Consider the following 21,949-nt stretch of genomic DNA (forward strand, 5'->3'; position numbering starts at 1 on the left):
AAGAACAGGTACGTATTGTGTAAGGTTATCGAGTGTATTTTGTTCTTTGGAACTCACGAGCTCGCCCCCGCGCGGTCACAAAGAAGGTGATTTGTCGGGGAACAGGGGTATCTTTCTTAATTTACTGCACAGAGACGCTAGTACTGACAGGATACTATTTGATCATCTGCAAACTGCTACTGTTGCAAAATATACTTCCAAAATAATACAAGAGGAATTGCTTGACTGTATTTTCAAAATATACCACGAAGAACTGATTAAGGACAGACGCTCTGCCAACTTTCTTTCTGTTCAGGCTGACGAAGCAACTGATGCAGGTCATTTGTCACAGTTTGTGATCATTCTGAGGTATGTTAAGGAAGGAAAACCGGTAGAGCGGTTTCTAAAGTTTTTTTAAAAGTCAAAGACAGAACTTCGTCAGGACTCGTTTCAACCCTTAAAAAAGCTTTAGAACCATTCAGCGTCGAGGAGAAGCGGATCTCCCAAACCTACGATGGGGCAGCTGTAATGAGCGGGAGAGTCTCTGGTGTACAGACTCAGATGCGCCATTTTTTTCCCTAACGCTGTCTTCGTTCATTGCCATGCGCATCAGTTGAATTTTAATTTAAAGCAGGCTTGTTCTGGCATATCAGACTGCAGGATATTTTTCGCTAATGCTACAGGCTTTTCGACATTTTTTGCCCACTCTACAAAACGCATTGACGTTCTCAGACGCGTTTGTCATCGGAATATTCCACGGCCGTCTGAGACAAGGTGGAATTTTCAGTCTCGACTCATTAACACAATCTTCACTTGGAAAGGAGACCTGCAACTCTGTCTTGAAGAAATTCAGTCTCAGCACTGGGACGACAACACCACCCACGAAGCCTGTGGTCTTTTGAATGTATTAAAGGGCGATACATTTCTCTTCTTTTTGCACTTTTTCAACAAAGTGTTCACGCACGTTGACGTTGTGTATGGGATCCTCCAACACAGAAGTACAACGCCCATAGCAGCCCAACAAGCTTTAGAAACGTTTAAAGCCGCCATCGAGGAAATTAGAAACAGTATAAGTGTTCCATCAACAAGTCAGACCACTGAAGAAGGCGCTTCTGAGAGACGCAGACGTCATAACACAAACGAAAGTGCTGCAGTGGAGGCCTATGACATAATAGTTACTCAAGTTGTTGACCGTTTCTCAGAACAAAATAAGATCAATACACTATCAATCGTCGACCCCTCCAAATTCCAGGACTATCAAAAGTCGTTTCCTACAGTTCTTTTGGATCATATATCAGAATGCTACTATGTTTTACACAAAATCAAGTTGCAAGCAGAATTAGAAATATTATATTGCAATGAAACCTTTAAGTCTGCTCAGTGTCGTACAATTCAGGGCCTTTATTCAACTCTGAAGGACTACAAACTCGACACAACCTTTAGAGAAGTATGAAAAATCCTTGAGGTCGCACTGACGACACCATCTACGTCTGTAGAGAGGCTAAACGAAGCTTCAGTACACTGAAACGAATAAAGACATTCTCCCGTTCTACAATGGGACAAGAGAGACTGAATGCTCTTACATTTATGTCCATCCACAAGGACATCATTGACAGTATCCCCAACTTCGTCAACAGAATAATGGAGTCCTTTGCTGAGGCCAAAGAACGACGGGTAGACTTCTTCTTCAAGTAGATATTCTCCAAACAGGTAGGATGAAGAATACATCTCATTTTCCATGCCCTTGACTATCTTCAACCTGCTTTAAGTTAAATGTGCACGCCCACTTTTTAGACCCACGAGCCGCCCCTGGCCACAGCGTACAGCACTACTGTCTTCTAGAATGTCCCTGGGAGTCGAAGCTATCACAGATGCCCTTAGGTGGATACTAAATTACTAAATACCAAAAATTGGACCCTGCTGAAGAGGGGACGAGCAATTATAGACAGAATCCGTCTGTGAGGCATCGTGATGAAATCAGGCGCTCGTCAAAATAATGAAATCCGAGAAATCGGCATATTTTAGCCTGTCTGGATTTTTTTATTTTTTTATTTTTTGGCTTAACACCTTGTATGTCCATTCCTAAATACTTTTGGTGGTTGGTTGGCGGATGCTTTGGTGTAGTTTGCTTCTTCTTTCCTATCAATCATATCGTCCTTATCTCCCCTTCTTCTTTTTTTTATGTATGTTACTCTCTTGCAACACCTTTAATCTTCTGGCGCTCATAATAATGACCGTATGCAGTTGCGAGCGTCGTAAACTAAAACCTCTACTATAACAAAAACTAAAAACACTTACTTTTATGTGCGGATTTAAGTGGAAAAATGTTGATTAAAGGCACAAAAAATGTAAATTTGCAGTTTCCAGGGACTCTTAGGCTATGGAAGTCACCAAATTTTGGCGGCCATTTTCTCGCTAATTTTACTTCTGAAACCATGCGACCCCACCTCCTTCAATCGCTAATATCTCGACTTCTATTCAAGATAAATGGATATTTTTTTTCATCCATAGAAGGCAACATTAATTAGGATGACGTCAAGAGCTCCATATGCTTTTTAAAAAAATTGACGAGCGCCTGATTCCACTATGTCGTGATACATATACAATCAGCCTGTCACAATTCTGACTGATTTAATGAGCGTACTTGAGAAAGTGAAACGTGCAGGTTTTCGTATGCTGGCGGACTGGTTCAGCGAAATCAATGGGAGAAATCAGAAGATGATCACCTGGATGTTATCTGTCCTGGGCAAGCAGCTGTGAGAGGGAATGAGCGAGCGGATCAACTGCCAGGCTGCACTGGAATAGAGGGATCGCTCACACTTGACATATGAATAGATAGACAGATAGATAGACAGACAGACAGACAGACAGACAGACAGACAGACAGACAGACAGACAGAATGACAGACAGAATGACAGACAGACAGATGGATTTACAGACAGACAGACAAACAGACAGACAGACAGACAGATAGATAGATAGATAGATAGATAGATAGATAGATAGATAGATAGACAGACTCACTCAGTCGTTACTCACGTTTTCTCTATCTCCTCTCTTTTCTTCTTTTCTCTCTCCTTCCTTTCGATTACTAGTGACTGCGCTCGCACGTGACCTTCTGGCAAGCAAGGGGGAAGACAGCTCCTACAATGTAGAAACTGAAAAGAATAATAATATAGCCAGGGCAGAGGAAGTTCAGCAGTCTCCGCGGATGAATCAGCAATCAGTTACTGATGGAGCCCATCGGTATTGTATTAGTAAGAACACCTAAAGTTGGACGCTGCTGGAGAGGGAAGAGGAATTAGGGAGAGAATCCATATGTGAAGACCCCAGTTCTGGAATCAAGTACGTGCGGTACCTTTACTTTAAGTTTATTAAGTAGGCTGAAGCTACTGGGTTGCAAGGGACGTGTTGACCTCGGTAATTAATTAATTGCTGCTGTCAATCTGAGTCTATCAAGAGCCAAGCTCTCCCAAAAGTCAACTATTACATTTTTTCATTTCAAAGGATTGTGATAAGAGTCAGCTGTTCTACATAAATCTATTATTTGTACAATACAAATAATACTGTATAGACGCGCTTTAAAAAAAACCCTCCGGTCACGTTACTTAGGCTTTGAGGCTTGAGGACAGTCTCTTTGGTTTCTCAACGAGAGGAGTGATCCATAGCCTAATGTATACAGTAGACAGCAGTACAAAATCTACAATCATCATCGTCTTCTCTGTCAGAAAAAACTACCTGTGTCCAGGTTGGCATGTTCTCCGATAACTTCAGCAAACTTTAATTTTACTAGGAGGACTTGAAATACTGCAATATTATTCTAGAATATTTTCAACAGACAGATTCCTACTTCATAAATGTCATATGAGCTAAAAAGAACATTACAATGTGCTAAAAACAACATTACTATTGCTTTATTTGTTTTCTTTTTTAACACAGAATCTACATCAATCATCGTGATTAGAAAAACATAATACTGGCACTTTGTTTTCTCGAAAAAAAAATGTGGGAGTAGATTACTCCGTCTGTGTCTTCCTTTCTCGATTGTTGTTGCACTGTAGGCTAGATAAATTTCTCTCGGCCTACTCAAGATTTCTAATGTAATCTCAGGTCAGGTGACTGACTGCTCGACATACCGTGATCGGTAACAGCAGGTTTTCTCCATTGACGTGTAAATTTGGATGTAGCTAATATCAAAGGCTACACTTACGTTTGTTCGAGTTTAGAGTGTCGAGAGAACAAGAGGAAGACTGCAAGTAGTTCACCACTGTCCGTTCTGCTGGTGGCCAGAGATTTGTTTACAAAATTACAATCGGTTGTTTCCAGTCTCGCTGTCCGTTAAACTGGAACTTTGTCAGCTCTGTATGTAAAGAAAGTCAACAAGATGTCTGGTCAAGGGGAAACGCCTCTGAATATGGAACATAGAGATGCAGTAACAAGAGGCCTAGTGGACCTGTTGAAACCTGCTGTTGATGAAATTGATGACCGAGTCAAGAGTGTCAGGTTGGCTTAAATTTTTTGGCGCTTTTTCGGTAGTTCCCACCCCGCAATTTTTATTCTAGAATCTAGATCTAGATTTAGGCTCAAATGGGGGGTGGGAACTACCGAAAAAGCACCAATTTTTATGCTTCTTTGTCATTTGTTTACTATTTTGGCCAGTAGCGTCAATTGCCACCAAGTGACGTGGTGACAATTGACTTTATTGACACTGATGTCAATTGCCACACAGTGAAGCGGTGTCAAGTCTGAAAACAACGCTTTATCTTTAGTCTTTAGCTTTCTATATGTATTACGAACACATGGATAAGTTAAACGAAGTGGCTAGCCGTACTTAAGTACGGCTAAACTGCCAGTCTAGCCGTACTTAGATCTAGGTTTGGCCCAATCGACTCAAGCCTGTTAAGTACACAGGTCTCATTAGATCTAGATCTAGATCTAGGTATAGTAATTATTCAGGTTCAAATACATGCAAGTCAGTAAGGCACCTTTTTGTTTTGTCTGAAATACAAATACTTTAGGTACTGCACACTAAAAATTTCATTTACAATTCAGCCATCAATATTAAGTACGGCTAGCCTGACAGTCTAGCCATCCTTAAGTGCGGCTAGACTGGCTGTCTACCCGTACTTAAGTACGGCTCGACAAGAAGTCTAGCCGTACTTAAGACTGCCAGTCTAGCCGTACTTATCTTAGGCCCTATTAACATTAGAAAACAGGAGGTTTAAAATACATGCACTGTCATTAAGGCACCTGGTTTCGTCTCAAATACAAATACTTTAGGTACTGCACACTAAAAATGTATATTTACAATTCAGTAGGCCTGTTTTTTGTAAATGGTCAGTCTAGCCATCATATTTTAAAGAATAAGTACGGCTAGACTGTGAGTCTAGCCGTACTTAAGTACGGCTAGCCTCTTCCTAAGTTAAATCTAGATTCAACCCCCTCTCTTACGTTGATAAGTTATAATAATAATTTATAATAATTGCATTTATATAGGGCATATCCATGCTCAAGAGCGTGCTCTATGCGCTTTGCAACTATTAGCATATGACGCCAAGAGCTCCATATGCTTTAAAAAAAATTGACGAGCGCCTGATTCCACTGTGTCGTGATACATATATATACAATCAGCCTGTCACAATTCTGACTGACTTTATGAGCGTACTTGAGAAAGTGAAACGTGCAGGTTTTCCTATGCTGGCGGACTGGCTCAGCGAAATCAATTGGAGCAATCAGAAGATGATCACCTGGATGTTATCTGTCCTGGGCAAGCAGCTGTGAGAGGGAATGAGAGAGCGGATCAACTGCCAGGCTGCGCTGGAATAGAGGGATCGCTCACACTTGACAGACAGACGGACGGACGGACAGACAGACAGACAGACAGACAGACAGACAGACTCTCTATCTCCTCTCTTCTCTTCTTTTCTCTTTCCTTCCTTTCGATAACTAGTGACTGCGCTCGCACGTGACTTTCTGGCAAGCAAGGGGGAAGACAGCTCCTACAATGTAGAAACTGAAAAGAATAATAATATAGCCAGGGCAGGGGAAGTTCAGCAGTCTCCGCGGATGAATCAGCAATCAGTTGCTGATGGAGCCCATCGGTATTGTATTAGTAAGAACACCTAAAGTTATAAAACGAGTAGTTACACACATTCTGGGGTTCGAAAGGAAAATAGTAGGCCTATAGATCTAGAATCTAGGTCAATTTTCATATCGAAGTGACTATTTCTCCGAACGTTCAGAGAAATAGTGCCGATCTTTATTTCTCCGAAAGGTTTCCGGCTTACGGTCTCGTGATTTTTGGCCTATTTATTGCGAGAGTTCGGCGCCAACTTTCATTCTGCCTCTGGTCTGGGAAGGAACACCGCATGGCAAGCCCGCCTACAGACAACCTTCAGTAACACCCACCACCATCATGCACATGTACACACACTAACTAAACATGACCAGTGGGCAACTTTTGAACGTATGACGAGCTGAGCTGTGGATGGAGAGACAGTGTGAGTGAAACAGCTGGTGAAAGGAAGAATGTGCGAGTGTATCCACAGGCGACAGCAACTACAAGACGACGACATGCACACCGACCCCCCTGGCCTGGTCCACAGCTCAGGAACGAAAGGAATGCAGCTCAGGCAGTGTTTTGCCTATATTATTGTCCATGGTTCGCAGGGTGCAAGGGAATGAGTGAGATTTTCTTTGTGTGTGCCTGGAGGGAGGGGGTGGGGTATGAAAGTCATGCGGACGGGGATGAGCCGCGGGAGAGAACAGGGGAATTAAATGAATGAGAAACTGAAAGAGACGAACGACTCATGAGCCATGGAGTGAATGGATCCTGTGTTTCTATTTTTGTATACTTTGAACTGTTACTGAATAAAGGCTGAAATAAAGCCCGAAAAACAAACACACACACACACTCCTCACTCCCCACTTACAACCACACATAGACACACTCATACACGCACATACATACACACACACACAAACACACACACACACACACACACACACACACACACACACACACACACACAGGAGCAAATTTTTGGGTCTATATATATATCTATTTCAATTTTCAAGAGCTAGTCTAGAGATTTTTAGATGAGTGTAAAAACGTGAAAAAGAAAGGTTTCACAACAGAAAGAAATCAAAATTAGAACAGCCCATAAACAACAACAAACATTAACAAATAAGGGCGTGTGTCCACCTGTCCGAAGAAGATTGGCTGTTTTAACCCTAAATGTGCGTAATTTTTTTTTTTTTAAGTACAGGATATTACATGTAAATTATAGAATCACACACATTAAGGGGCTTGCCAGTGTCAGTACATTGGTCGCAGCAGTGACAAACGCAGATGCCAGTTCTATGTGTCGTTATCAATAACCCTCCATAGATCTAGATCTAGATCTAGACAGCACACGAGTGAACACAACACATTACGTTTAAGAGCAGCACCCTTCATAGGCAACACGTCATATCTGTAGCAAAAAACTGTTTGGAGTTGTAGCATTTCTTTATATAAATATTTACTGCGGACATTTTTTGGACCGATTGAACCATATTGTATACGAACAATCTTTGGTAGGCCTATACTATAATTATAGATCTTTATAATATCCTAAATTTGCGGGAAAGGATGAGATTTCAGAGTGTTCGGAGAAATAATGCCCAGCTTTATTTTCCTGAACGTTCGGAGAAATAGTGCCCAGCTTTATTTTCCCGAACGTTCGGAGAAATAGTGCCGGCCTTTTCATATATATATGTGAGGCAGCGTGGTGGAATCAGGCTCTCGTCAAAATAATCAAGGTGAAGAAACTTGCATTTTTCTGCAGGTTTATGAATTTTTAGCAAATTTTTATTTTTGGGCTCAACACGTTTCATAACCCTCACCCTGCGGGAGCCGGGTTTATGTCGCCCGATAAGCGTATTTCGGCACCTCAACTACGTTCTGGTCCTGATTAGTGTAGCTCCTGGCTCAGCGCACGTGCAGCGCGCATCCTCTTACGTGTCATTCGGGTCCCGAGTCAGATCCCCATTCACGCAGGTCAAGTGTGTGTGCGTCAGTCTGCTTGAGTTTGTGTACGTTTGTGGCCTTCTTCTAGAACCGCCTGCATTGGTTCGTAATCGAGGCATACGTCTCATTCAAAACATGTCAAGTTGGTAGCTCTAGATGTTCGTCCAAAGAAATTATAGAAGAAATTGACCCACTTAGACATGAGGAGCGCGAAAGGATAGTCAGGAAACTAGATTTCCATTTTTCTATACAAAATATTTCAAATGAGCTTGATTTTGTATTAAAAACATACTACCTGATAAAAAATAAGCTTGTTTGATAGTTTTGAATACCATTGTGCAGGTACAAAGAACAATTTGAGTGTAAAACATTCGGAAATTGGCCTAAATTATTTCACGTAAGATGATGCGCGGTGCGCGTGCTCTGAGCCAGGGGTTAGACTGACTCGGGACCAGAACGTAGGCGAGGTGCCGAATAGCAGCATGAAGGCATGTTATTTGAAGTACCGGTATTGTTACCATGTGTGTCGGTGTGATTCCTCTTCAACAGAGGTTACACACCAAGCAACAGCCTGCCCGTATTCTGGAAAGTTAGGTCGAGGAGAAGGTGTAGTTGAAAGAAGACCATGGTAGAGCAAAGGCACCGGAAAGGCTTCCCGATCAAGGAAAAACAGCTGATTCTCATAGAGGTGGATGACTAAAAACCAAAATCTGTAAATCCATGCAACTATGAATTCAACACTCATGTTGGTGTGGTTTTGGGGCATAATTTATGTAGTAACAGTATGACCCATCCCAATTTAATTATCCTAGAACTCTTTAATATAACCTGAAATTCGTACAATGCAAAATTAGGACTAATGAACTAATGAAATGATTTCTGCACCAGCCTTAAAAACACTTGCCAAAAGAAACACACAAAAAACCCCAAGTTATTAGTAATATTACTTGTATATTTATCAGAGATAAAGTTAGATTAGTGAAAAGTTGTTGACTGAATAGGCCCTTTATGAAAGTGATCTGATAAAGAGTCAGAGCTGTATGGATTGATATTTGTATGTGTGGGTGAAAGTGTTCCTAAAATTGCTGAAAAAGATTTTTCTTCTGCTGCTCCCTTTCACATTTCAGTTCGTACTGGCTCTTGAAGCCTGCTAATATTTTTTTAGTGCAATGGTTTGTTGGGTTGTTGTTGTTTTTTTGTTTGTTTGTTTGTTTGTTAGTTAAATGTAGAGTCAGACAAATTTAGATAGTTTTTAACTTTGTTTAGGATCCCGACAGTCACTTTGTTTAAGAAGCAAGGCAATGGGGACAGAAATAGCTTTTGGGTTGGGGTGTAAAAAAAGATGATAAGTTGTGGTCTTCACTTTTCAATAAGTTATGGTCTTCACTTTTCAATAAGTTATGGTCTTCACTTTTCAATAAGTTATGGTCTTCACTTTTCAATAAGTTATGGATTTCCATTCACTGAGTGATTTTTTCCCTTCTCCTCAGGCAAAGCCAAGTGGAGCTAAGACAGCAGATTGACAGTCTGTGTGATGGTAAGCGACAAGTTGATAATATTTAACTCTGCTTTGATACAGGGGAGCTGGGACACAGTGAAAGCTCGGATTTACAGAAAGGAGGATTCCTCATTTGTTTAATTTATAGAATTAACAACTTTATTATACTCCACTATACCAGTAATTTGTAATTTTTTTCATTTTCTTGATTTTAGAACTTTCAAATGATGGTATGGATTGATAGTAGTCAAATATTTGTGTGAGCTGAAGGAAGTATGGAAAATAGTCTTGACTTGTTTGTTTTTTTATGCTTCTCGGATAATAGGTGTCGCTGCTTGTCATGCCATAGGTTTCTGGGTCAATTTATTATGAAATGATAAGCCTGTTCATTTTTAGAAGTTGAAACATCCAGTGTTTGTGTCTCTGTTTACCGACTGCTGTTTTACTTTTCCAGATTTGAAAAAAATTGCAGAAAGTGACCCAGTACCCATGGAATTGGAGCCGTACGTGAAGAAACTGAACAGCTCTCGTCGACGGGTCATGCTGGTCAACAGTATTCTGCAGAATGTGCAAGTATGATGTACTTCCTCTTTTTGGCCCATGTTTTCATACGTTTTATTAGTTTTATAACTATTAACGCAATCCCGCATAAAACTCTGGTCAGAAAATTACCCCCCCCCCCCCCCTCCCAATAAGAGAAAGGGCATAATTCTGACTAAAATATTGTTTTTAAAGTTGTTTTTTTAATTGCCTCACATGATAAAAATACCAAATAAACTGCCAAACAGAGATTAAAGATTGAAGTTTTGATTCAATCAGCAGTGTCAGTGCTTCTGGGCCTATCCTTATTTTCTGGTTGATCCACTGATGAGCTCTAGTTCTGTCTTTGTGGTTTTATTCGTCTTCCTTGTCTGACCCATCAACTATATCTAATTTCTCCTCAATATCAGACGTCTTCTGACCAGGTATTAGCCCCATGTTTATTAATCCTCTCCCTTTAATTTTATGATAACCGGATAGTTTGCCATTTTAGAAGGGATCAGTTTTGTACTAGATTCAAGCTCTACTTGGGAGGAAAAAGTTCAAGAAACCAATGAGGTTACAGGAAACTTTCAAGTTGTTTTTCTCAAATGCATTCGGTGTACCCATTGCTCACAAAAGGGACCATATCTCAAAAACTATTACAAGTATCTGGAAATTTTTCTAATAACTCCCCCCCCCCCCCCCCGAAAAAACCTAACCCCAAGTCATCAGGGAAGGTCACTCTATGCAGAAATTGAAACAACTACAATTACTTAAAAATTGCACATGAGGACCCTTTTCTCAGGCAGACCCACAAATTCTCTTTTCCAGTGTAGTGTAGCTAACTATCAAAAGCACTAGTTTAATATTACAAGTATGTCCTGGTATTTTCGTTTTTGTGTGTGTGTGGGGGGGGGGGGGGTTCATTGCACACACATAGCCCTCCCTTTTCCAGCTTGCCGTTGTCTCTTACCCACTCGACTCCACGGTGTTGCAAGAAAGGAAAGTTAATGTTGTATCACAGAGAGGGAAAGCTGGCATGTTGCCAGTGTTGCGGGGAGTGAAAGTTTGTGTGTTGTGTTATCAAAGGGAGGGAAAGTTTGTGTGTTGTCAAAGGGAGGGAAAGTTTGTGTGTTGTCAATGGGAGGGAAAGTTTGTGTGTTGTCAAAGGGAGGGAAAGTTTGTGTGTTGTCAATGGGAGGGAAAGTTGGTGTGTTGTGTTGTCAAAGGGAGGGAAAGTTGGTGTGTTGTGTTGTCAAAGGGAGGGAAAGTTTGTGTGTTGTCAAAGGGAGGGAAAGTTGGTGTGTTGTGTTGTCAAAGGGAGGGAAAGTTTGTGTGTTGTCAAAGGGAGGGAAAGTTGGTGTGTTGTGTTGTCAAAGGGAGGGAAAGTTGGTGTGTTGTCAAAGGGAGGGAAAGTTTGTGTGTTGTCAAAGGGAGGGAAAGTTTGTGTGTTGTCAAAGTGAGGGAAAGTTTGTGTGTTGTCAAAGGGAGAGACAGCTGGCAAGTTGCTGAAGGGGGGTGTGTTGTCGAAGGGAGTGAAAACTGATGTGTTGTCAAAGGAAGGGAGGGTAAGCTGGCGTATTTCCAGAGTGAAGTGTCGCAGAGAGGGAAAGGTGGTGTGTCGTCTAAGGGAGGGAAAGGTGGTGTGTCATCTAAGGGAGGGAAAGTTGCCATGTCGTCTAAGGGAGGGAAAGGTGGTGTGTCGTCTAAGGGAGGGAAAGGTGGTGTGTCGTCTAAGGGAGGGAAAGCTGGCGAATTGCCATAGAGTGAAGTAGTGTCGCAGAGAGGGAAAGCTGGTGTGTTTTCATGAGTCATAGTCAAGGTGTTTCAGCTGCTGTCTGGAGAGATTGTCAAGTGTCAAGGTTTCTTCGTGCTATACGTCGGTTCCTCTTTTATTGATCAATTTAATAATACAGTCGAAATTGTCCAAGACAGACGAAGCAGAGAATTTTTTTTCTCGTAAACAGTGTAATCTTAATGTTATTCTGAAGTTAGGCTTCATTGGCAAGTTTCTGCCTCTCGTGTTTTGCTCTTACTTCCCTGGTGATGGTGTCTAGCTTGGTCAATTTTTAAAAAATTCGGGGGGAGGGGTGTGCTGACCTGCCTTAGCAAAGAGGAGACGTAGCTTTTAACTGTGACATGACATGGCTGATGATGTCATAAATGACGCTGGGTTTTGTGTTTTCTTCATGTTTGGTGATAAAACACGATCAGTTGTCAGGGCAGGGGACTTACACAGTGAACAAGACGAGGCCTTTGACAACATTAGGCGGCTGATGATATCATAAACTGGTCATAAAACATGGGTCGGAGGTCACAGCACTGGTGAACACAGTCAGTCAACAAGAATAAGCATGTAGGGTACTGAATCTTTTTGACAGGACAACATGATTCGTCCTTTGGGTCATAGACGTAACGTCTATGTCTCTTCTCTCTCACCATCAATAATTCAAGTGTACCTCACGTTTCACTACTAGGAATTTAGGGCAGCCAAACATTTACTCACTTGAGCCTGAGCTATTTTTCACCCAACAATTATTTCAGCCTGACAGTTTGGGGGTATATTGAATCGTTGACCACAAAAAGACTGTAAAAGCTAGCATAATATAAAAAAAAATGCAACAAATGAAAGAAAGAATGCTTTCACAGAAAAACAAAGCTGCATCTAATTTGTCCCAATAGTTTTTATTTTATCTATATTTTGAAATTGCAATGTCTGGGGTTACACCATTTTTTTAGCGCCCAGTTTATAATAAAATCATCTATCGCAATGCAGAGGTGACCGACCTTGTCCATTATAGCTAAAAAAAAGCATCACACATAACTTCACCAAATTTTTAACAATACGAAACAAGTGGGTCAACTGTTCGCTCGCTTGCCGCTTCCTGCAGCTTGTAACCGAAAAACACAGGAGATATCGATCGACAAAGCACATCCCATAATTTATACACGGGATTAGGCCACCGGGCTTGCGGTGCGTCCCATAAATACACGGGAATAGGCTCAAGTGAATTAAAACTATTTCTTTGCCAAATAATTAGTGTTGGTCTTTATCACTCTTCTTATACTGTATTGTTCTTTTCTTCTTTTTTTTTTCAGGACAGACTGAATAAACTACACAATAACATCTCTAAAGAGACAGCGCGCAGAAAGACAATGCTTGATCCATCATCACCCACACATCAGAAGTGATGAAATGAAATTTTGTACATTTCAAACTAAAGTGCAATGGACCATTGAAAGCTATTCCTTCGCCATTCTTCTCAGATAGAAATTAGTGCATTGTTGTACATGAAGTTGTGAGAGATGTGAAAATGTCATAGATGTTTTGCTGCTTGTAATTGTAAAAGAGGCACAAGTGTTTGTGATGACTATTTTGTGTTGCTTCCAAATGTAGATATATATATATATATAATTTTTTATTTGAGTTTGAGTCAGTTGTATAGAACATTTTGCGTGGAGGCTTTGGAAAACCAGAGAAAAGATGGGCTTGTCAATTTTGGGTCACATGTCAAAAATGAAAAATTTCAGGATGTGGGTCAAAAATGGTCAATTTCATTTTAGGATGTAAAGAACAAAAATAGTCAATTTCAGGTCCAAGGTAGACATATAAATTTTATTTTTTTATTTTAAAGGCTCAATTTAGGGGGAGGGGGGAATGAGTTTGCAAAGCTGAGATCATTTATAGCTTACATCATGTTGAAGCTACATTCCAAGTGAGAGTTTGTGCAGAAAGTGGAAGTGATTGTGCAATTGAGAGGTCGTCTGCTCAGAACTATTTTGTCCAAAGTGCCTCTTTATTTAAGTATACTCAGGACCACATAGTTCTGAGGTGACGGGGTGAGAAGAGTTTCATTATTTTAGCTGTTTTTGATCATTGTCCGGTCATGACACAATTGCTTGAGTCCTTTTTGTTCAGGTTTCTGTATGGGAAAAATGCCAAGTACTGGTATCTTTTGTTCAGTATAGTAAGTAGGCTTTTGTTTTGTGAACTTGAAATTCATGTATTCAAACAATTTCACTTTTGCTCAAGTCCTAAAGTTGACTTACTGTTATTTTATTGAAATAAGTTTTCTCAAAGAAATTATGAAAAAAAATGACTCGAGCAATTTTGTGTTCAGGCCATAAAGAAGTGTTCTTTTTTGATTGGATAAAGCTTTTTTTCTGGTTATCTGGTGCTATTTTAGTGATAATAGTTTCATCGTGGTCATTGGATGTTACTCAAAGTTGCTGAGGGATGTGTTGTCGCAACTTGTGTGACGTTAGTGAGGGAGATTTTTTTATGAGTCGTGTAACGGTAACGAGGGAGGTGTTGTGGCGAGTGATGTTGTTACTGTTGTTACGGTAACAAGGGAGGTGTTGTGGCGAGTGATGTTGTTACTGTTGTTACGGTAGCGAGGGAGATGTTGTGGTGAGTGATGTTGTTACTATTGTTACGGTAGCGAGGGATGTTGTTACTGTTGTTACAGTAACGAAGGAGATGTTGTGGCGAGTGAAGTTGTTACTGTTGTTACGGTAACGAGGGAGGTGTTGTAGCGAGTGTTACTGTTACGGTAGCGAAGGAGGTGTTGTTACTGTGACGGTATTTGTATATTTACCTTTTTATTTATTTTAAGTTTAAGCTCCTCTTTTTGAGACTGGGCGACCATCGTGTGGCCAAGTTCTTCCTCATCTCTCTATTGAGGATTCATTTGGTTTGCTCCTAGTTAGCTGGTGGTCCACTGGTAGGTCCTACTTCTTTCTTGCCCTCCTCTTGTAATTTCTATCTGTCTGTCTATCTTGCTACTTCTCTGCTCTAAACAAAGGTTATCCTGCCGATGTTTTTTTTTCTTTACCCAAACTGGTTTGCTCTCCGGAGCTGACTGCTGCCTCCTTTATTGTCACCTCTAATAGCACTAGGACATTTCTGTGACTTAATAACGCTGACTATATGGCAATAAATCTGTGTGTTGCACATCATAGTGTTCAGTTCACTCAACATTTTAAACACCAGTAATGTTGACGTGATGGAGGCAACACAATCGTTCATCTTTGGGTAGACACAATGTGGATCCCGGGGGACGCAGAGAAATTTGTAAAACATTTGCTATATATATATATATATATGTGTATTCAAATATTTGCTTTTCTCCCCCCCCCCCCCCATTAAATGGTTTAGAGTACAAACAGAGTGAGCCCGTTGGCGTTCCAGCGTTAAAAAAACTGGTTGTCACTGTAACAGTGATGTACTTGTTTACACCCACCCGTGCCTGTTCCAGCTCTGTCGGGATAGATAGAGACGTGTTGTTTTAGAAGGTGAAGATAGCGGGTTCATAGAATCCACCAACGGAAAGAGACCTACAGGGAGTTCCACCTCCTTGTAGGTGGAAGTTTTGAATGACGAGAAGTGCCTATCTTACATTTGAATGAAACCAAGAGGGGAAACAAATTTTCGAAAACCTACTATGAAAACTGATTAAAACTGAATAATCATCACCTCCTTTATCAGAAAGAACCTGCCTTTTTCTTACAACCTCTATCAAAGCTTCCACCTCCATCTTCTTATTCGTTGCTTGAAGAAAGAAAGAAAAAAATGTTTCCACGCTTACCGAAATTTAGTGCAACACTGAAAAAAAATTAAAACTCCAGCGAAACAACAGGTGTGGTACAGGTTCACCCTGGGTTTTAAAATGGCTCCACTCCAACCGGTGCATAGCAACTTGTATTACTTCAAATTGAGACCTGTCATATCGCTGGAAAAAAAATGGCAACGGGCCAACTCTGTACTCTTACGGAGGGCCAACTCTGTACTCTTACGGAGGGCCAACTCTGTACTCTTACGCAGGTCTTTTTTTTTTCTTCATAAATATCATGTACAAGTAAATAATGCTCACAAATATTTGTGTTATATTGTCATTCAAGTTGAAATACAAAGATCGAGAGATTTGAACATGGTGTTTCAGTTGTTTTTTGTGATTTTTGCCCCCATGAACATTTAGATGGTTGGCGGGTGCTCTAGTGTGGTTTGCTCCTTCCTTCCTATCAAACATCTTCTATAATCTTTATCTCCCTTCCTTCTTTTTTGTGTTTGTTACTCTCTTGTAACACCTCAAATCTTAGGCAGATATAAGTTAGATGACCTTTTTGTGTTGCAAGTGCCGTAAAACTCTTACTAAAAAAAAGCACATATAGATGGCGTGGGGCTGCTTCCGTCCTGACTGTCACAGTGTCGGGGTCAGCCTGGGCTGGAAGAGATGCATCCCCCCAGCAGACAGTGGGAGATCCTCAACAAAGTAACTTCCCTGTATTAGAAAAGAACTAGTGTCATCTGCACGCAACGTCTTACCTGTACGAGGCACAGACATATGTGAGGGGTGCTGACAAAATGTTACCATACTTCTCGGATTTTTTATGGAAATTGATTCATCAACTTTAAAGGTGAAGTTTGTACAATTTGTAAGTGTGGAATAGTAAAAGATATTCTAAACTTGAAGAAAATGGCATCAATTGAAAATATGTAAATCTGACCCCAGTGTCAATTTTCGCCCGATATCACCATTCTTGAATTGCAAGAAGTTACTCATTTTGTCAACACACCTCACATAACACTATTAACACAGGTAGATCTATCTCAACCATGTCGGAGATTAACACGTTCGATCCATCCATAGTTCAAGTAAATCGTGTTTTTGTTTGAGTGAACAGAAGCACATTGACACAATAGTGGTCATTTAGTGCTGGAAGAAAGTAAGACGGACAAGAATAACAGAGGGAAAGAAATAAGTAGGACCTACCAGTGGCACCCTTCAACCAGTCGCAAGTAAATCATGATATAACTAAACTAAAATCTATAAATATTGAAGAAAATCAAGGGATGACAGTATAAGGGCTGGTGGGAAAATAAACCACCGCCATCATGAAAAGTACCCAGTATTGATAAATGGAGATAAAAGGACGGATAGTGTGACGCCTTGCACGGTGTCAAAGCAAGAGAAAAAGAGTTACGTCACTAAACCTTACTCTCAAAAAAAAATAATTTTAACAAAGAAATTGCTCTTACACACGACCATAACAATATTCAACAGTGGTCAAAGTCAAAGCACACAAATCTTGACAATGGGTCACAATGGGTGCGTTTCTTTTCCATCAAATGTGCAGGGCAATTTGAATTTGTGAGGAAAACTTTGATGAGACTTTCCGAGATGAGCCGTGGGTATTCAAGTTTATGGTGTTGCAAATAAATACCAAAATATATATGTGTGAGGCAGTGTGGTGGAATCAGGCTCTCGCCAAAATAATCAAAATGAAGAAACTTGCATTTTTCTGCAGGTTTGTGAATTTTTATCAAATTTTTGTTTTTTGGTTCAACACCTTTCATGCCCATTAAAGAACTCATTTCTGGGTGGATTTTTCTGAAAAACGTAGATTAAAGGTACAATAAATGTAAATTTTCAGTTGCAACGGACTCTTAAGCTAAGGAAATAACTAATCTTTGGCGCCATTTTCTCACTAATTTTACCTCTGAAAACAGGTGACCCCCACCTCCTTCATTCGCAAATATCTCGACCTGTATTCAAGATAAATGGATATTTTTTTCATCCAAATACAGATACATGAACAAACTTTAAAATGATATCAATAAATAAGTCTGCCTCACATATATATTGCGGTCCAGTCAGGGAATGGCATATCCTTTGAGCTATCTATGAATTAGAGTTTTCAGTGTTGGATTTATCTGTGCACAACTGTATATTGTAGGTAGTAGAACAAACACACACACACACAAAAAACCAACAACAAAAAGTGATACTGTCAGAAATTTTATTTCATATTGCTAAAGTTAATTTATACCAGGAGTTTCCAGCCCAAACAAGGAAACAGAAGTGACTATTGCCAGCTCTGACGAGTGTACAGTAATGCCAACTTGCCTTTGTCCTAAATTAGTAACTACTGGCTTGGTGAGTCACGCCAGGGAAACAGACTGTGGAATTTCACCGTACCAGTACAGCAAAACATGCATGTAACCAACATCATGAATAAAATGTACAATGCTAAGAGAAAACTGGTGAGAAGACCCCAAAGGGAGAAAATATTTTGTGGGGGAGTGATGGGCAACATTTCCATGTGAGTGGTCTCCCTGACAACAGAATAATAGATCTCTACCGCCGATATCGGTCAAACTCAAACATCTTGTTTCTGTACCTGTTATTTCATAAAGTAGAAGTGATAGAATACAATATGTATCTATCTCAGGTCTGGAGGAAATGAATTCAAAATATAAAAAAATTTTTAAAGCCCTGAGAAAGGAATGAACACGAATGATTGGAATTCTGCGGTTCAACGAATGTTGACTTTTGACAGATGAAATCTGTATCGAGATTGACTGCAAATGTTGACACACGTTACCCATTATAGGTGTCTGGCTGCTTTCACCTTGCCTGTCTAGGCCAACTAAGGCCAAGTGGGGCACAACATCCTTGCAGACAGATTTTTTAAAAAATAAATAAACCAAAAAAACCCACAAGATCCAAACTCATGTCATCAGCTTGCAAACACTAAAGATGCTGGTACCAGTCTGTGATAGCACTGTACATTTTACCAGTCAAAAGCTGTTTCACTCTCAGCTCAGCTTCTTTTTAAAGACAACATTGACATTACCAATATATCTCTAACCTACAGACACTATCAGGTCTCTTTTCCCCCAATGCGAACATTTCAGCCTTTTTCCAAATGAACACTACATCAAGAGATGTAGGTCTATAGGTCTAACAAGAGAGTCTATCCATACTGAACCCAGGGGTTTCCCTTAGTTGTCAAAATTTTCATGCAACCAAAGAAAATAGTACATTGTCCACAATTCAAACTGTACTTTGAAACATAAACCTGGAAATTTTACCATATACCGAGTTTTGAAGTGACTCAACACTTGTGCAATATTTTTCCATTGGGGGGGTGTGTAAAGGAGGTGGGTTGATAATGCTGCGATGCAAAAAATCAAGAAGACACTACATCATCAAATTTCTGTGACCGAAATGTTTCTTCTCAGGGGTGCCTGAAGCCAATCATCAGCTTCCTGGAATTTGACATGCCTCTTTTCAACACAACTAATTACAAGGTTGGGCATCCAGATTGACTTTTCATCTTGTACTTGTAATACACGAATGGGAGGCGAGATAGGAAATGAAAAATTCTCCTAAGCAACATAGGTTTAAAAACAGGTTTGAAACTATGTCAGCCACACCATAGTCCCAAGTCACTTCTTCCAACCAAGACAACAGTGTGTGACTTAATAGTAGTGTGCCCTCTTTGTGAGAAGAGAAAAAAAACAAACCAGCAAACGGAGAACAAGCCATTTGAACGGACAGCCATTGGAAATTGGAGAAATCAGAATAAATGCCAAAACATGACAAAGATCAAAGTAACTGGAATGATTTCAATGGAATTCAAATGGAGCTTGTTACAACTCTATAAATCTGGAATGAAGTTTGGATGACCTGTTCACAAATTGTACAGGATGTGAGAACTTGAGAACTTGTATGACCAGTATACTGTATAGTCACGGTCAGCCCAGACAGACATGTTAAAAACTGAGTATTCAAGAGAAAGAAAAACTGGTCGATTTGCACAACCTATTGAACAAAATGCTTGGTAACATTTTAAAAATAAATAAATTTAAAAAACTCCGATCCCTATCCTTCTCACTCTGTGTACCTCCATCTTTGTTTTCACCAGCAGCAAGCAATTAGAGGATGCTGGCAGAAACTACTAGAACTACAAGAAATAAATTGTACATTTTTCCCCGAGGCAATATGAAACAAAATTAGTCTTGAAGCAGGTTTTTCCCAACATATCATCACCAACTATGAAAGTGTCAAAACAACATTCTACATCATCACACAATGCAACGAGAACAAGAAACTAAGCTTTTTTTTCTTTTTTTTTTTCTTTTCAATATATTCCTACTGGTGGGATCTGGAGGGCATTAAACAAAAATCTCTTTTCTCAGAATGAGGGGGCAAAAATCTGTGGGGCTCTTTACCTGTGCGTAGTAACAACAAGACTGCTATCATATGGAAAACTTTTCGGTCTATAAATAGAACACAGCACCCAATCTACGCATGTCTAAACATTTGAAGCCAACAGCTAACAATACTTACTTAAAGTACAAAAATATACAATCATCAGAATTGTCCAACAATTTCTCACTATGAGTTTTCTCACAAGCAGCGCAAGACCTAACTTTTCCTGGTGCTACCTCAGGTTCAAGCGAGAGACCCAAGCAAAAATAAAATGGATGGAAATCATCTTTCCTCTTTGTTATTGCACAGTTTTCCTTGAGCATCAGTATCTTAAATAACATTTCTGTCTGAAGCACAGACCAGCTAAAGCCCCCCATCATAAAAATAATTTTTTTTAAAGTCTTGTCTAGCACATTCTATGCCTCTAGTTCACCCCACACATTGACCATTATTTCTCCTCTATTTGATTCCTCAACAAAAAGAACCCAAGACAAACCCCCAAAACCATCCTTTGTTTCTCGTCCTCTCCCAACACACGAGGACAAACCGGGTTATCAACAACTTGAGAACATTGGGAGCAGGGTGGGGGTGCAGGAAAAGCAGCCATCCTCCGCCTTTCTCCTCGCACAGAAATTACAACAAACAAAACCAAAAAAATAAATTGTTGCTAAAATTAGATGATCATATCCCCTCCACCAAGAATTATGTTACAAAAGAAACCAAAAATCAAACCAAAGATCTGCTTGCTATATTAAGTTGGCATATGTCTTTACGTACATCATGTGTCAATATTAAGTTCAGAAGTCAAAGCATGACTATAAGAAAAAACAAAACAAAAAAACTCCCCCCCCCCCCCCCCCCACTAAAATAACAACACGACATCATCTACATTATAATCTTGTACTATCAATCTAACATATCCCATGTGATCAAATATGAGGTTTCCAGATTTAGCAACAACTCTCGAGTGGCCAAAAAGACAGGGGAATAAAATACACATCTTCATATTACTGAACACCATTTTATAGCTTTTCTTCGGGGCGCTCTCCCCCCCCCCCCCCCCATTTCCCATATTAGTTATTTGCGGACATTTCGAATTCCCAATTTGCTACACTTTGCACCAAGTATGTATTTGGATTCCAATGCAGTAACACCCTTTTCAACATTTCGTGAATAACTTAAAATTCGCAGATAACCTTAAAAATCGAGAAAATCACAAAAATAAAATAGCGCCCGACCCCCCCCCCTCCCCCCAAACCACCCCATGGTATTCAGAATATTCATCTTTATCAGGAACACCCCAACACAACACTCCAGCACTTGCTGATAAGCAAGCTATTTTCTCTGTACAGATTCTAGTGCTTTCAAAAATAAACAGCAATAAAGCAAAAATAAAAATTGTTAAAACAAACCCAGAACAAAAGTTCCGTAGTTTTCTTCATCACAGTCACGAGGTTTCATCTCACAGTCAAGTCTTATAAATTAGCATATACATTTTTATCATTTGAGCTACTAATTAACCAATGACTTTCAGCGAATCGTAAGAAAAAACAAAAGTCTAGGCCAGCACTGCAAAAACCCTCGGGTGACACACAAATAGGGCACAGTGCTTCTCCAAGATAAAGAACCCAGCACCACAAAATCATGACCACCATTAACCGAAAGAACAGCATGAGCGCTTCTCAAAGTTTTTAGCCAACAGGAAATGGGTTGGGGTGGGGGATATATGTAGAAACTACTCAATACCCGCTAGCTACAGTAAGATTTGACACAAGTCACTTGGATCTACTCCGTACCCTCTACCTACAGGACCCAATAGAACAAGTTCCGATACAACAAAGAAATAAAAATCACAAGAAATCACAACCTCAATCGATATAATGTACTTGAATTACACAAACACAACACAAACACTGGACACGTCAATCCATGACCAATCT

At 40.1% G+C, this 21,949-nt stretch overlaps 1 protein-coding gene and 1 long non-coding RNA gene across 2 annotated transcripts; one reads left to right on the forward strand and one right to left on the reverse strand.

Annotated features, from left to right (window-relative positions):
* Window positions 1–3,034: 3,034 nt before the first annotated feature.
* Window positions 3,035–3,770, reverse strand: LOC118478385. The gene is made up of 2 exons (XR_004859025.1): window positions 3,589–3,770; window positions 3,035–3,138 (listed from the first exon to the last, which is right to left on the reverse strand). It is a non-coding gene; the product is annotated as an uncharacterized LOC118478385 (long non-coding RNA).
* A 202-nt stretch (window positions 3,771–3,972) lies between these two features.
* LOC101848083 (SNARE-associated protein Snapin) lies at window positions 3,973–15,940 on the forward strand. The gene is made up of 4 exons (XM_005088778.3): window positions 3,973–4,483; window positions 9,482–9,528; window positions 9,944–10,062; window positions 13,111–15,940. Exons 1-4 carry the CDS (start codon window positions 4,365–4,367, stop codon window positions 13,201–13,203), a joined length of 378 nt encoding a protein of 125 aa, XP_005088835.1. The 5' UTR covers window positions 3,973–4,364; the 3' UTR covers window positions 13,204–15,940.
* Window positions 15,941–21,949: the final 6,009 nt, after the last annotated feature.

This window comes from Aplysia californica, unplaced genomic scaffold (genome assembly GCF_000002075.1).
Source record: "Aplysia californica isolate F4 #8 unplaced genomic scaffold, AplCal3.0 scaffold00001, whole genome shotgun sequence".
Classification (NCBI taxonomy): domain Eukaryota; kingdom Metazoa; phylum Mollusca; class Gastropoda; order Aplysiida; family Aplysiidae; genus Aplysia; species Aplysia californica.